This window comes from Halichoerus grypus, chromosome 5 (assembly GCF_964656455.1).
Source record: "Halichoerus grypus chromosome 5, mHalGry1.hap1.1, whole genome shotgun sequence".
Classification (NCBI taxonomy): domain Eukaryota; kingdom Metazoa; phylum Chordata; class Mammalia; order Carnivora; family Phocidae; genus Halichoerus; species Halichoerus grypus.
Genome location: NC_135716.1, coordinates 94,243,697 through 94,260,298, shown reverse-complemented (window position 1 = coordinate 94,260,298; position 16,602 = coordinate 94,243,697). Strand labels below are relative to the sequence as shown.

Sequence of the window (16,602 nt, the reverse complement as noted above, 5' to 3'; positions counted from 1 at the left end):
TCTGAAACAGAGGAAGGCAGGGTATTTTCCTTAGAGACATGCCTCGCAAGGTGCAGTCCCATCAACATTTATTAAACTCCAGGCTAAAATAGAAGCTGGAGGTACACAGATGAATAAAGAGGGCCTCTTCCTTCAGGAGCTGATCAACTGATAGCAGTCGATCAACTGATAGTGATAACATGCTTCCTGTTAAGAGAGTGGGAGTTGTCGCCCACTTGCAGGACTGCAGGAGCAGCAGACAAGCAGGAGGGGGCAGCGGCGGCCCCAGCTGGGCTCTGGAGGCCAACGCCAGGTAACATACCTTCAGAGTCCGCGACTAGGAAAGTAGCCCTTCTATCATTTCCCTTCCTTGGAGCCCAAAAGAAAGTTCCTTTTCTACTATTATAGTAAATATCCCCCAAATCAAGACTTCGGACTCGCAGAGCTTTAGCCGCTCTTCCTCTTAAGAAGCTACTGCGCCCTCCAGCGGAAAATTGACGGCGGAACACCAAACGGGCGCCACAACGTGCCGGACACCTTAAAATCCTCCTTAAGAAACTCCCACTCACCGGCCCCGCCTCCTCACGGAGTCCCGCCCCCGGCGCGACCTCGTTCTGTGGCACCGATTGGCTGGCTCTTGTGCGTGAAGACGTTGCGTCGCGGGGCGGGGCGGAGGAGCGTCGTCCGTAGGGCCTTAGCCGTATATCCTCGGCCGCCGCCCCCGCTGCTGTGCGTATCCGCCCCTCTCCTGCCTTCGGAGGGTCCAGGCGACAGCCGGGCCCTGGGGTGGCAGCGCAGCCACCAAACGTCTCCGCCGAGCTTTCTTTCTAGTTGGCGGCTCTTCTCGGCTGGGTCCAGGTCGGGGGGTGGAAAATGGCGCCGGCGCCACAAGGCGTCCAGGAGGAGCCGCTGCTGGATCGTCGGTCCACACCACTTTCCCGGCTCCTTTTCCTCGCCCAGGCTGCCCTCCTCTTGCTGCCGGCCGCTCGGGCAGGCCTCTGCCCCGCGCCCTGCTCCTGCCGCATCCCTCTGCTGGACTGCAGTCGCAGGAAACTACCAGCGCCGAGCTGGAGGGCGCTGTCGAGCCCGCTGCCCCCCGACGCTGCCAGCTTGTGAGTAGGGTTGCCGGGAGGGGGTCCAAAGGAAGGGGAGCTTCGCCTCCCAGGGGACAGGAGGGAGACACGCTGGGTCGGAAGTCGCGGTCGGGAGCATAAATTCTGAAGAGAAATGCCATTACGATGTTGTGAACATTTTTTGAGGTGGGGTGGGAGCCTAAAACACCTGGAGTTAAGGTTCTGGAGACTAGTATGAAAACCAGGGTTAAGATTCTGGAGGCCAGGGAGTTTGTGATTCCTGGGCTGGGGAGGAGTTGGGACGGGGCTATTGTTAAGGGCTCAATGGACCTGGGCACCGGCCTTGACTCTGGATGGTTGGAGATCCTCGCCCACTTTGGGCTGCATCATCCAGTGTGTAACTCAACTCGAATGCTCCGCAGGTACGTGATTTTATAACCACGATCGCCAAAGACGTAAGAACGGTCCTTTTGTCTCTAGTTCGCGTTTTGGCACATTGGGTGTTGTAGTTTTGATACTTAAATTACAGGGTTAAAACAGCATGTGTTGGGCATCCAGTACTAACCCGAGGAAATTTCTTTATAAGTAGCTTTTTTTTTTTTTTTTAAATCTAATTCAGGATTCACTATAAAGAAAGGAAGGAGTATTCTTTCCCAGATCATGGTGATGCTTTAATTGTTTTCAGTGCATTTCCTTGTGGCAAAGAACCTAAAAATCAGTTCTCTTTGTTTATGTGTGGGAAGCAAGTACTGTGATTGGATGAATTCTTCTGGAGACTCCACTGCTGAGTGCTCATCTTGACAGGCCTGTGTTAGACCGTGGCACCTGGAGAGCTCATTAGTCTGAGTCAGCCTGCTGGCATTAAGAGCAACAGTAGGTGTTAAATGCTGCAATTATGGGGTTTCTTAACCACTAACGTACAGTTATTTCTCTGCTAACTGAGCAACGAGTTTATTAATTGACAGACTTCTAATGGAGTCTTCTCTGAAAAGAGTGTCACAAAGAAGAATAGTTTGAGGTGCCATTAAAATATGAGGGGCTGTTTGGATTTTCCTTGCAAGTAAAATACGAATAGAAATTCTCTCTGCTGCAGAGGTTAAAGTATTTAAACATTTACAGATAGGTTAAGATAGATGGGAAAAAAGCTACTTCAGAAGTTCTTTGAGAAAATTAAGGTAACTTAAATAACCAAATGTAGCATAGATCAGCAATAAAATGTTTTCTTTTGTTTTATGATAGTGACACCTGTCCTAATTCTGGTTCTGTTGACCCAGATTAAATTTAAAAATTGTTATCAGTGAGCACCATAGTCTGAATTGAACTTAGCACAGCATCTTTGTAAGGCAGCAAGTGCCTTTTTCTAAGAAATTCTTGGAACAGCTACCTGATTATGATGGAATAAATCTGGTGCAGGTTTAAAACCAACAGTTTATTTAACTGTGATTGAAATAAATGTGGCTTACTTACAAGATCCTACATTGGTAGGTAAACAGTAATTAGGAATAGTTTTATGTACGATACAATTATTTTGTGTCTGGGTTTGATTTTTGTTTAATCTGGACAGAGTTCCTGAAGCCAAATGACATCCCCAAATTCTAAATGTCCTATAATGAAATTGACATTTTCAGTTGATGTAAAATGCCTGGGAGAGCAGTTCTGTTGTAGAAATGTAATTGGAAGTCTTACATTAGCAGAACAACTCTTAGAATATTAAAACATTGCGCTTCTGTAAACTGAGAAATGTAACATTCTTTAGTCATTGCCTGCAGCTATAAAACCGCCAGGTACACATGGGTTTTTTAATGTAATTTTGAATGTGTAAAGTAGATGTAATGCTGTAAATAGTGATTCAAACTCAAATGCTGAAACTTGTGGCCATGATCAAAAAGATTATAGATGAAATCCGTTAATCTTGGTTTTTGGAATATATATGTATATCTGTACCCAGTTCCTGGTAGAGAGCTTCTGAATGTCCTTTGTAATTTCCTAAATGATAAGAGCACTAGGAGCATCTTGTGTTCTAACACTCAGTCTTTGACTTATTCCTGACACAAGCTCCTAAATCCCTTGGTATTTCCTGGGTGATGGGAGTGTCTTTTGACCTAAAGAGGTGACTCTTGATAGGCTCCTGAATAGCTTCAGGATGGGAGTCCCTCACCAGAAAGACCAAGCCATGGTTAGAAGCTTGGAACTTTCAGCCCTATCCTATTCTCCTGGAAGGGGAGAGGGGCTAGAGATTGAGTTAATAATTGATCATGCCTATATGATTAGCCTCCATAAAATCCCAGAAGTATGGACTTTGAAGAGCTTCTAGGGTGGTGAACATATCTTCATGCTGAGAGTGGCACACCCCAACTTTACTGGGACAGAAACTCCTGCGCCAGACCCTTCCAGATCTCACCCTTTGTATCTCTTCGTCTGGCTGTTCATCTGTGTTCTTTACTATATCCTTTATTATGTAATAAGCCAGTAAATGTAAGTGTTTCTCTGAGTTCTGGGAGCTGTTTTAGCAAGTGATTGAATCCAGTGAGGGGGTCATGGGAACGTACAATTTGTAGCCAAGTCAGACAGAAGTTGTAGGTAACATGGGGACCCACTACTTGTGATTGGTCTGAAGTGGGGGGCAGTCTTATGAGACTGAGATCTTATGTCATGAGGTCTGCTGTAACTCCAGTTAGTGTTAGAATTGAATTGAATTGCAGCTGGTGTTGGAGAACTGGTTGTTGTGGGAGGAAAAACCCCACATGTCTGGTGTCAGAAGTATTCTGTGTGGAGTAAAAGGAAGCAACAGGTGACAAAAACTCTTTGCTTGGGCAGACTTTAGTTAGGCTTCTGAACCTTCCCTGGGCCATATGTACACATCCTTGTAAAATGTAGTTTTAGCAAGAACCTTGCTAAGTCAGTTTAGCAAGAAGCGCTCCCCCTTGATGTCTGATTGGGTTCCTCCTCCTGCAACATCCAGAAGATGATGTCTGATTGCCCTTGCCTGTTTCAGCAAGAATCCTTTAGGCTGTTTAGTCAGAGCCTCCCTGCCCCTGACCACTGATGTTTCCTATTAATAATTTTCCATTCATTGACCTTACCCTTCTCCTTAGCTATAAAGTCCCTCTTGCCCATATAGTATTCAGAGTTGAGCCCAGTCTCTTTCCTCCACTACAAAATTTCATAGCCTCACCACCCCCCAAAGTCTTCCTTACCATGCTTTAACAAGTATCATTTTTTTCCTTTTAACAGTTACGGTGCCTCAACTTGGATAGGATCAGATTCATCATTGGACCCCCGGACCTCTCACCCAGGACCCTAAGTGCATACCTTTGAAGACTTTATCTTCACTCCTGACTGATTGATCGGGGATCCATTGGTGAGTCCGACTCCTGAACCATTGCTCCGGACAAACGTCCGTGGAAGCTGGTAAGGGCAGATTTTGATTCCTAAGGGTCTGAGTATATCCCAGAAGATGAGATAGAGAGTCCTAGATAAACACAGGTTGGGTTGGCGTCCCATGTTTGTCTGTAAGAAGCTCAGTTAGAGTGCCAGGCAAACAGCTGTTTGTAAGAAGCTGGGTTAGAGTCCTAGGCTTCTTTGTTTGAAAGCTACCTACCAGTCTGGAAATCTCTTCTTCTTGGCTCTTCTTTTTATGAGTGGGGATTATTTTCTGACTCTCTGGATTGGAAATCTTTCTCCCCCCCCCACCCCGTTGACTCATTGTACTGGAAGTCTATCTTCCTGGCTCTCTATAATACCTCTTAGTTTTCTATGTTGGATCCTGCTTTTTCCATGGGAACTTCTCGTTTGACTCAAATTACCCTTCTTGAACCCCTGAAAGCTATGTTTTCTGCCAACTCTGTCTACCTCCATTCATGTTGGCATGCTTTTGCTGAGAATAATGTAGAACTTCATTGGCCTATTTGGGAAACTTGAGATCTCCCCAGTCTGGCTCCTTGAAGAGCTCTCCCTTCACATTGCTGCTCTTCTGCCTTCTCCCTCTTACCACCTTCAGTCTTCCCTCTGGTTCCGTTGAATCTTTGCTTATGTCCCCCTCCAAACTCCTTCCTCCTCTCTACCTCCGCCAGACCTTTTTCCACCACAGTCTTTATAGTCACTTGAATTTTGGGCCCTCTGCCCTCCATTGGGGGCTGTCAGGGGACTTAGGGACCCCCAAAAGCAACTACTTGACCTGAAAAGGAAAAGCCTAATTGGAAGTAGACAGGATGTTTTGGCCAGTTGGATGAGCTTTGGAGATATCCAGACAGTTGCTAGATGTCTCCTTGGTCACTCACTTGAAATTTGGTCCACAGCTTCCATAAAGTGACATATCAGGGCAAGGGAAGGTCTTGAAGGTGGTCTTTACACAATTGGTAAACAAATAACATTAACTTGGCTTGACATTTCCTAGAAACACAATTTTTTTTTTTAAGATTTTAATTTATTTGTGAGAGCATACCCATGTCTGTGTGTGTGTGCACAAGCAGGGGAAGAAGGGTCAGAGGAAGAGGGAGAAGCAAACTCCCCGCTGAGCAAGGAGCCTGACTTGGGGCTGGATCCTAGGACCCTGGAATCATGACCTGAGCTGAAGGCAGATGCTTAACCTACTGAGCCCCCCAGGCGCCCCTAGAAACATAATTTGTATAAAAATAGAAAGTGGAGAAGAGACAAGAACTAATTATTTTGTATAAGCCAGTGAATTTGTATTACTGTGTCTTACTAACTATGGCTTAAATTTTAGAATGAAAACAATAGCTATTGGTGTCTGTATGTTTGTGTGTGTGTATGTATATGTATGTATTTTGTAGATGTGTGATATTTTTCTACCTCTGGATGGTATTACCAAATTAATTTATAAAAGCCCTTTAAGGAGCTTCATTCAAGCTGCCTTAGAGATAAATAAGCACTTACATAAGTTAAGTATTCCCGAAACTCTCAGAAATAGAGAAGCTAACCCAATGTTTTGTTTTGCCCCTTTTTTTTTTTTTTTAAGGTTTTATTTATTTGAGAGAGTGCACTCCTGCATGAGCTGGTGGGAGGGGGAGGGGGCAGAGAGAGAGGGAGAAGCAGACTCCCTGCTGATCAGGGAGCCTGATGCAGGGCTCTGTCTCAGGACCCCGAAATCATGACCTGAGCTGAAGGTAGACACTTAACCAACTGAGCCACCCAGGCGCTCCAAAACTAACCCAATGTATTAAGTACACATGACTTGGGATGATTTTTTTGTAAATAAAGCTTTTTTTTTTTAATTGATGGTAAAATAAAAATAGGCATGTCTTCAGCGTTGTCAGTGTTAAACATAATGCAGACATACAATTTTTCTTCTACCTAAGCTTACTAGTCAAGCTTACATAATCTCTACTAGATGTTAAGATTATAAAGCTATAAATCCAAACTAAGAATAAAACATAAAATAAAAATGAATTGTGGGCGCCTGGGTGGCTCAGTCGTTAAGCATCTGCCTTCGGCTCAGGTCATGATCCCAGGGTCCTGGGATCGAGCCCCACATCGGGCTCCCTGCTCCGCTGGAAGCCTGCTTCTCCCTCTCCCACTCCCCCTGCTTGTGTTCCCTCTCTTGCTGTGTCTCTCTCTGTCAAATAAATAAAAATCTTAAAAAAAAAAAAATGAATTGCTTGATGTATGTCAAGCACTATAGTAAAAAAAAAAAGGGCAGAGGGAGACCATGTATTTAATCTTCCGCGGTTTTTACTTTTGTGACACTTGCCTATCATGTACATGTTATAAAAATAGTCAATGGGGGTGCATCTGGGTGGCTCAGTCAGTTGGGTGTCTGCCTTCAGCTCAGGCAGTGATTTCAGGGTTCTGGTATCGAGCTCTGTGTTGGGCTCCCTGCTTGGTGGGGAGTCTGCTTCTCCCTCTCCCTCTCCCTCTGCCTCTCCCTCTGCCCCTCCCCCTGCTCATGCTCTCTCTCTTTCACACTCTCTGAAATAAATAAAATCTTAAAAAAAATAGTTAATAAGGAGATAACTTCAGATGATGGCTAGCTTAGTTTGGTGTTAATATTTGCCTAAAATAAAAATGTAGGCCATTTTTTAAAAATTTCTTTTTTTTAAGAGAGAGAGTGTGTGCAGGGGCAAGGGAAGGGCAGAGGGAGAGAGAGAATCTTAAGTAGGCTCCACGCCCAGCATAGAGCCTGATGTGAGGCTTGATCTCACAGCCTTCAGAGCTGAAATCACAAGTCAGATGCCTAACTAAGTGAACCACCCAGGCACCCCAAATGTAGGTCATTTCTCAGTAAGATAAACTACTGAAAACATTTCATTACTGAACCTAAGTTTGGGTTTATGTATTTTTGGTATCTTGTCTTCATATGATATAGAAAATCTAAAGATACTTGAATCTCTTAGTAAACATGTCATTTGCCACATTGAAAAATTATATTGTGAGGAATCATATGCCTCTAGAAATTGTGAGATTGCATATTCATAAGTTTACTAGTCTACAGGATACTGATGTATGACAGACAACAATTGTCTATGTCATAGTTTTTTCTGTAAAAGAAAGTTTATTAATGGTTAAAAATTGTAATCAGTATATGTAGATAAAACTATTAGAAACCATAAAAATACTATGAAACAACTTTGTATGCAAAGTATGCAAGGCATGAAGGATGTGTTTTTGTTTAGGGAAAAAAAGTAATTTTCTAAGGCAGACTGACTGGTTATTCCAGAATGAGAAAGAAGAAAAAATACAGGACAAAAACTGAATGGATATTAGAAAAATAGTTATAGATGTGCAGAACAGGAATTATATATGTGGTCAAGTTGCTAAGGTTAAGTAGATTTATAAGTTAAAAAAATTAAACTTTAATATCAAAAGTGTACCTGATGCAAAACTAGAATGTTGAAGTTTTCTTGGATTATTTGTCTACTTTTATTAAGAAACTGTAAAAAGATTTTCCTTTACCTTTTATGTAATTTGCCTAGGAAACAAAGATTTTGTGTCTAATTAAAATAATTTCCCGTGCTTCATGTGTTCATCAGGTCTTTGATTATTTTTTAAAAAGATTCATTTATTTGAGAGAGAGAGAGAGAGAGAGTGTATGTGTGCAGTGTGCAGGGTTGGGGGCTGCAGACGGAGAGGGAATGGGAGAGAAGCAGACTCCCTGCTTAGTGAGGAGCCTGACTACTGGGCTCAATTTCATGACCCTGAGATCATGACTCGAGCCAAAATCTCTAAGTCTTTCATTATTTTAAAAAATTGAGTCTTTTCAATATTACAAAAGCTAAGATTTTTTCCCAACTATGTAATTTTCTGTATTTGCCTTTGAAATCTTTTGTCACTTTTTTTAAATGAATAAGTATTGTTTCACAGTGATCTGTTATCTTAAGTGTTTATTTTTTTTAAAAGATTTTATTTATTTGAGGGGTGCCTGGGTGGCTCAGTCGTTAAGCATCTGCCTTCAGCTCAGGTCATGATCCCAGGGTCCTGGGATCGAGCCCCGCATCGGGCTCTCTGCTCAGCAGGAGCCTGCTCCCACTCCCCCTGCTTGTGTTCCCTCTCTCGCTGTCCCTCTCTCTCTGTCAAATAAATAAATAAAATCTTTAAAAAAAAAAAAAAGATTTTATTTATTTGAGAGAGAGAGTGAGCATGAGCAGGGGGAGTGGCAGAGGGAGGGGGAGAAGCAGGCTCTCCACTGAGCAGGGAGCCCGACGCTCGATCCCAGGACCCCAGGATCATGACCTGAGCCGAATGCAGGCACTTAACTGACTGAGCCACCTAGGCGCCCCTCAGTTGAATAATTTTAAGACCGTGCATTGGACTGAGTAAGAATTTCCAGAACTAATGAAGAAGCTGATGGATTCATACAACTGCTAACCCAAGATCGAGCAGAATAAGAATTAATTACATGGGACCGAATGAACTGATGAAGATGGTTATATTTTTTGATGACTCTTTGTTTGAAACAGTGCTAGTTCTTCAATGTTTTTCAGATTTAAAGAACCCCCCCTTCTTTTTTTTGCTCTTAAACTGTCTGTAGTTTACAACAATCTGATTATACCTTTGTGAACAAAGATGAAACAGTTTTTTCTCCCTATCTGATCCCTCCAGAATTTGGAAACTCTTAGTGCATATTATTTTCATGATACTCTAGTTATTTGTGTAAGTTGAAGAAGAATCTATTCTTGTAGCAGGATACAATTGAAGGCTTTGACTGGAATGTTATATTTGAGAGTGACATACATAGAATCTGGTTTAAGGGACTAAGGTTGCCCTTAAGAAGCCAGTGCTCTTGAAAGAACTGGCCTGCTATCTGGCTTACAGGGTTCCCAGCGTTATAGGTGGGTAAGGAATGTCACTTCCTGGCAGGCCCAGAAATCTCAGGCTATGGACCTCAAGGAAAGAGGAATTCATTCAGACCTATAGGTATGGGAAGATGAAGTCTGGTGGCTAATTCCTGGATTGGCTTCTTAATCTCAAGAGGCTTTTAAAAGTTTAATCTGAGATTTCCTTATGAAAAGTTCCAGCAAAGCAAACTCAGAAAGAGGCTGTATGGGCAGTCACTATTCTTGTTGCACCTATGTAAATAGTTAGGACAAACCTAATGAGACCAGAATCCTTTTTTTTTTTTTTTAAGACAAAAACCAAAAACTTTGTTAACTAAAATGTTACAGAAGCAACTTACACACAACTTGACAAACTTAAATATCGCAGGCTTTAAATGAGACCAGAATTCTTTTGTAAAAAAGAATTAAAAGGTTGACAGTAGAGAGAATTTTTTTTATTTCAGTGCAAAACTATAGTGCACCCTTGTGGGTTCTGTCTTGCACATTTTGCCAGTTCTTACCAAATATTCAACTCTGGTTTCTTCCAGTGTCTGGCTGTAATTTTCCAAACTAATGTTTCTAGTTTTTTCTCCCACTCTCCTGACTTGCCATCACTGAGAACTAAAACTGCCCTTTTCCTGAAACCCTGCAAGCTGAAGCTGGACGACTTGATATAAACTTAAAAAAAAAAAAAATTACCATGGCATATCATAATATGGGCAACTCTTGTGCCTCCTGCTGTTTGGACCATTCACAGGTTCACCAGAACACTCAATGCTATTATCAGAGTTCAAACTGCAAACCAGGAAAATTCTTCAGATGGCCACTGCCACCCTCACTCCACCATTTAAAGATACTTTGAGCTCAAGTCTGAAAATTTCAGCTGGCTCTCCTCTGGACTCAGAAACTAGGTTTCTAATCTAACTATTAACTTTTGTTTTTCTTGTATTTTCATAGAAGCTGCCCTCATTAAATGTCTGACTATTAGCATCATCAAGCGGATATTCTCTAATACCAAGTCCCATCCAAAGCTTTACCTGGTCCTTAATGGACAAAAGGCTACTGAACAAGAGAATAGACTTACATTGTGCAGAGGAAGGAAGAATGCCTCTTTCCTTGAACAAGAATAAGGACTGACAGATTCTTTGCTTAACCAAATTTTAGACTCCTGAACCACCTTCTAGGCTCACCTGTATACGTTCTTGTAAAATGCAGTTTTAGCAAGAACCCTGCTAAGTCAGTTAAGCAAGAAGCCCTCACCCTCAGTATCCGATCACACCCTTGATATCTGATTGGTTTTCTCATCTTCTGACATTCTCCAGGTGATGACTGGTCACCCAGGCCTGTCTTCAGTAAGAATCCACTTAGCCAGAACCCACCATATCCCTGTTTTTACCTTTTAGTGATTTTCCGTCCACTGATTTTGGCTGACCACCCTGCTCCTTGGCTATAAATTCCCACTTGCCCATGCAGTATTTGGAGTTGAACCCGATCCCCCCCTTACTGCAAAATGTCACCACAGTGGTCCCTATACCTGAAGAGAAAACCTGCACCACCTTGAATAAAGTCTTCCTCATGAGGTTTTTAACAGGTGTCGTTGAATATTTTTTCCTTTTAACCCAGGGAGTTCTTCCTAGACATTTGGTGTCACAGAATTGAGATTCACTAGAATGGCCTTGGCTCATGGAAACGTGGTTTGGGAAGAGAGCGGGTAAAAGGATGGGGAATGTGGAGCCATTGATTCCTGGGTGTCATGTTCACCTCTGGAATGGAGCAGCAGCTGTGCTGCTCTCAGTTACTAAAGATAAAAGTTACAAATGGAATTTAGAGATGGATCTAATTCCCAGCACTTTGGTTCACTGGATATGTAAGGAAATGGGAACTAATAAGGAAAAGGTGAAATGTTAAGTCCTTTGGCTATTGTTATGTGTGATGGTTAAAATGAAATTAAAATAGAGTTCTGGATCAGACCTTGATGCTAGACAGAAATCAGATTTCAGTGAGTCTGAGTTTTGGCTACTAGCCTCAAAGCTGCCCCCGCAAGGGGAAAATTATGCAAACAAAGTTACCTCCAAAACCTCTGGTCACCAAGAAGACCATTGGTGTATGTAGGGGGAGGGCAAAACCAAGAAACTATTGAAACCAAGGAATATTATGTGAAGGAGTTGTTTTCATTCTGTGGATCAGTAATAATTAGTTTCCTGAAGAACCTTTATTAAAATGGATTGTGAGAGTAATTAACTTAGGAGTAGTATCTGGTTTTAAATGCTGTAATATGGGAGACCATGTTTGGGTTGGCGCAGGGTCCACAGCTCACTATGGAGCAATCACAGATTGCTCTCTGTGATCCAGACCCAAAGCAGGTTATTCCCGAGGGAACAGCCAGCCTGGTGGACTGGATAAAAGCCACTCTAAGGTCTGTTTACCCTGATAATGGGGACTGCCCAGCCGGCCCCTATAAATGCCAAGCGGAACACCCCCAGTGGAGCAGATGGTATGCTTCATATATAAGCTGTATGGGATTATCTTTATGATAATTGGAATATTCATCTGCTGAATATGTTACTCCGTTGATAGTAAATGCTTTGATTAAGGGGAGCTCTTTTACGTGAACACCCCATATAACCTTAAGTGCTGCGAAACCGAGGGACAGTTGGGGAAGCCTTATGTATTTGCTGTCTCAGCTTCCCCTCCCAGCTTTTATCGCTGTTAATAAAAACATTATGTTAATTAGCAAGAGAAAGAGGAAAGGCAAAGGACAGAATCAAGGGACTGGTCTTAGCAAGGTGGAAAATTTTAAATAGTTTTTAAGAAATAAGGTGAATAAAGCAAATATCATTTGGAGCAAAACAAAGAAAAAAGGGAAGAATCATGGGATTCAACCCAGCAGAATGGAAAGATTTAGATGGTTATTAAGAAATGGGATGAATAAAACAGATATTGATGGGGTTAAAACAGAGATTTTAGTATAACACTATTTAGGTTGGGCAGGCCAAAGGGACCTTTTTCTGGTTCCCCCCCCACCCCAACATAAAGGGCCCCAAACCAAGTATATTCTATTTACCCCAGTTTGGAGAAATTTAAAAATCTGAAGGCAGAGATTACAATGAGTAATGTGACTAGTAATTGCTTGGGGCATTGGGTAGATAGATTAAATGAGCTAAAAATTGACAAAGGGCCAGGGTCCCTTGGCTTCATCCTTGGGCAAGACCCAAAGCCTTTTGCACAAGAGTGGGTAAAATGGTCAGGAGGTGGAGAAGGAAAGTTCCCAGGATTTCCTTGATATGGGACCCTCTTGCACTGTGGTACCAAATACCAAAACCCATTGATAAAGCCCTGATGCAGTTGAGAGAACATAAACATGTAAGGGTTGATAGGATTTTGAAAGTTGGAATGTTTAAACAAGGCTTTATGTAAAGAAGTCATGTCTCCTTTACCTGAATGTTTTATGGTAATGAGTTATGTCTGGCGTGGGGAACACTTTGCCCTAGTATTTTAAAACCAAAACCTGTTAAATAAGGTCCTAATGGAGGCTACAGTTAGGAATGTAAGGTGAAAGTTTGTGAGAATTGGTGTGTTTGAACAGGTTTTTACCTGATTGTATTAGGGAGATAGACCTTATATCTAACTGGGGAATATTTCCTTTACCTATTATTGTAAAAGTCAGGTAAATCCACCTTTCAATATTAATTGGATACACTAAAGGGGAACCAGTAAGATTGCTCAATCCCAGACAGTGTAGAATAGAAGTCCCAAGTGCTCGTATGGACAGATTCTCTGTGCGATAGTGGACTGTAGTGTACCATAGACTGGGGCTTATGGCAAAAGCCTGTGAGTGCCTCCCGGCAATGACTTACTGGACTTTGGACTAGAGAATTCCCACTTGAAGGGCAATTATTGCCTTGCTAATGGACAGTAATTGAAACAGCTACTGTGACTAAAAGTCATAAAAATAATCTTGAAAACTGAAATACTCATGGTATCTTGCACAATGTCAGATAACACTTCAATAGGTAGGGCAGTGCCCAGAAGAGTTCTGTAATAAAATGGAAATGCAAGGAGGAGCTACTCAAGGGAGCCTCTTTCCCCCTAAGACTGACTTGGGAGCTGTGTGAGGAGCTGCTGGATTCTGTTGTCACATGGGCATTGTCCTATAAACAGCTTATAACTGACCGAACAAAGAGCTACTTGGTTTGTGATGGCAGTTCTAAGGTGAACTTCCTCTTTGGAAGGCCACCATTCTGATAGGAGGAGGTAAAGACAAATTAGCTTAGTGGGCTGAATTGCATGCTGTTTTCCTAGCAGCATGGATGAATTGAACAGTGGTAAAAGCCCCTGTGTTTGGGTTTTTACTGTTTCATAGGCAGAGGCCAATGGCTTGGCCATATGGCTGTGCAGAAGAACAGTGGAAACCTGGCCTGTTAAAGGGATGCCCACCTAGGGCACAGCCCTATGGAAATCGCTGCAGGAATTTGAAGTGTGCATTAAGGTAGGACATGTCGATGCTCATCAGAAGAACCCTTTTCAGGTTTGTAAGGCAGTTGGAATCAACAAGCAATATCCGTGTGTGCTTGCTTGAGGTGGTCACCTGGGCCCATGACATAAGTGGGTAATGGGGCATGCAGCAATGCAAAGATGACCGAATCTAGACATAATCCTCTTGTACCTTCTGAGGCACAAAATGCCAGTAAGAACTGTTTTTTGTTTTTTTTTTAAAGATTTTTTATTTATTTATTTGACAGAGAGACACAGCAAGAGAGGGAACACAAGCAGGGGGAGTGGGAGAGGGAGAAGCAGGCTTCCCGAGGAGCAGGGAGCCCGATGCGGGGCTCAATCCCAGGACCCTGGGATCATGACCCGAGCCGAAGGCAGACGCCCAACGACTGAGCCACCCAGGCGCCCCAAGAACTGTTTTATCTGCAAGCAAAATAGAGATTGTAGATGGCTAGGTGGCAGATTCCCATTGGGAAGGCCCTGCATATAGGTGGCAAATGAGACTGATGCTGTAACCATGATAGGTTACAAATGGGTCTTGATAGGAGTAGACACTGACTCTGGACTGGGCTTTGCTTATCTGACAGTAGACGCAAATGCTCAGAGTGCTAAAGAAGAAACTGGAAACAGAAGATAATTGTAACAGTTTGGATGGCTAGACCAAGGAATATACAGCTCATAGTGTCCAGCCCATGGGCAGAGAGATGTCCTCCTCAGAGTACTGGTTTAATAGAGAAGTGAGTGGGCAATGAAAACATTGGTTGTGTAGAATGGGAGGTAAAGACCTGAACGTATGGCTTACGTTCATGAGCTCATGAGAGTGCTCTCGTTCATCGTGAGGTGGGGCTAAAGGAGTGGCCCCACCAGGCAGTCCTCTTTTTTTCTGGTGGGTCTGGGGGAGAGGGGGTGGCAAAGGATGCTGGGATGACTCTGCAGTTCTTACCAAGGGAGGAGTATCTTCGTGTAATGACTGTACTTTTTCTTTCTTCACATCACCTCAACTTTTTTCTTTCGTGCTTGATACACTGGTCATAGGACCAGGGCTGCATATACAAAGTGCTGAAAACAGGGATGATTCCTTAGCAAGAAACTGTATTTTTAAGCTTGGGTTAGAATCCTAAGGGCCTGATGGGGTGGGTTGTGCCTTCGCCTTATCTGGCAAAATTGAGGTTAAGAGTGAATGCCGCTCTATTGCTTGGTGGTAAGAATAGCCTAGTGGTTCTATATCTATATAACCTTTCCCCAACTGAATGGAGAGGACTGAGGGGGAGGTGGTACCTACTAGACTATTATTGCTGTTTGCAATCTAGGTCAGCACAGTAGCCGAGCCTGATGTCTTTTCCAAAGCGGGGAGAGTTGGGGTATAAGTGGAGAGAAGGAGCAATAGTAGCTGAGGGTAAAGGAATGAATAAATGGGTTGGATAATGAGGGAAATCTGATGTTAACACCTCAAAAGGGGCTCAGAGTAAGATCTCATCTCTTAGTTATACCAGATGCCTGGCTGAAACTGTGTTTGCCTACACCACTCCTGCTTTTGTCACCTCACAAGATTGGAAGCCTGTGAACATGAGTGGCCTTGCCTGGAAAGCATTTTCATGTGAGATGATGATGGACTAGTGCAAATATTAATGACTGAATGGGATCCTAATGTGTCAGTATCTTTTGAGTTGTATATCTTTTTGCTTTAAGAGGGTCTGTGGCCAGAGACCAACGTGGGCTGTGAAATAATATAAAAAATATATATTGGTCTCTGACCCTGGTTGGTGGCACAGAGCTCCTGAAATCCTTGAAATTTCCAAGTGATTAGAGCATTGGGAGCATCTTGTGCTCTAATACTTGTTCTTTGACTCTGACTCCTGACACAGTGCCTACTACTTATACTTAACTTTTGTGTCTGTAATATTTTCACCATACTTCTTTTTTTTAATTTTTTTTTTTTTTTTTAGATTTTTATTTATTTATTAGAGAGAGGGGTACCTGAATGGCTCAGTCAGTTGGACGTCTGCCTTCAGCTCAGGTTGTGATCTCGGGGTCCTAGGACCGAGCCCCACTTCAGGCTCTCTGCTTGGCGGGGGGCGGGGGGGAGTCTGCTTCTCACTCTTCCTCTGTGCTTTCTCTCTCTCTGTCTCTCTCCCTCTCAAATAAATAAAATCTTTAAAATAAAAAAAAAAGTGAGTGAGCATGAGCGGGGTGGCGGCAGTGATGGTGGTGGAAGGACAAAGGGAGAGGGAGAAGCAGATTTCCTGCTGAGCGGGGAGCTCGACGCAGGGCTCGATCCCAGGACCCTGAGATCACAACCTGAATCGAAGGCAGATGCTTAACTGACTGAGCCACCCAGGTGCTCCTCACCATTACTTCTTACAGAGAAGTGAGATGGGCTGTGGGGCTGAATTGGGGGGTAGTCTTCAGGGACTGAACTCTTAACTTGTAGGGTCTGCTCTAATTCCCATTAATGTTGGAACTGAATTGTGGGACAGCCAGTTGGTGTTGGAGAATTGGTTGGTGTGTGTGGGGGGGAATCATACATCTGGTGTTAGTATTGTATATATGAATAAAGGTAGGAAGAAGTGGAATTTTTCCTAGACAGAAACCTATTTAGATTCTGTCTTTATGCTTCTCTGTTATCAGAAAGTCTTTCAAATTTTATTTGGTTATTTAAAATTTGATTGGATTGTCCATGGGTGCTAAGCTCTGTATCACATTATTCTGATTTTACACACACACACACACAAACACACACACACACACACGCAGGAATTGGAGGACCAAATGTATCAAATTCT

General features: G+C 42.9%; 1 protein-coding gene across 4 annotated transcripts in view; it reads left to right on the top strand.

Annotated features, from left to right (window-relative positions):
- Positions 1–644: 644 nt before the first annotated feature.
- Positions 645–16,602, top strand: part of LRIG2 (leucine rich repeats and immunoglobulin like domains 2) — a 62,561-nt gene continuing 46,603 nt past the window's right edge. For 3 of the 4 annotated variants that reach the window (XR_004916174.2, XM_036088489.2, XM_036088488.2), the window contains exon 1: positions 645–1,091. Coding sequence is in view for 2 of the 4 variants with exons in the window: in XM_036088489.2 (XP_035944382.1) it covers positions 853–1,091 (239 nt within the window). In the remaining 2 variants the exon portion in view is untranslated. Of the gene's footprint in view, positions 1,092–4,286; positions 4,464–16,602 lie in introns of all 4 variants that reach the window. The other variant, XM_036088492.2, reaches the window with a different exon arrangement.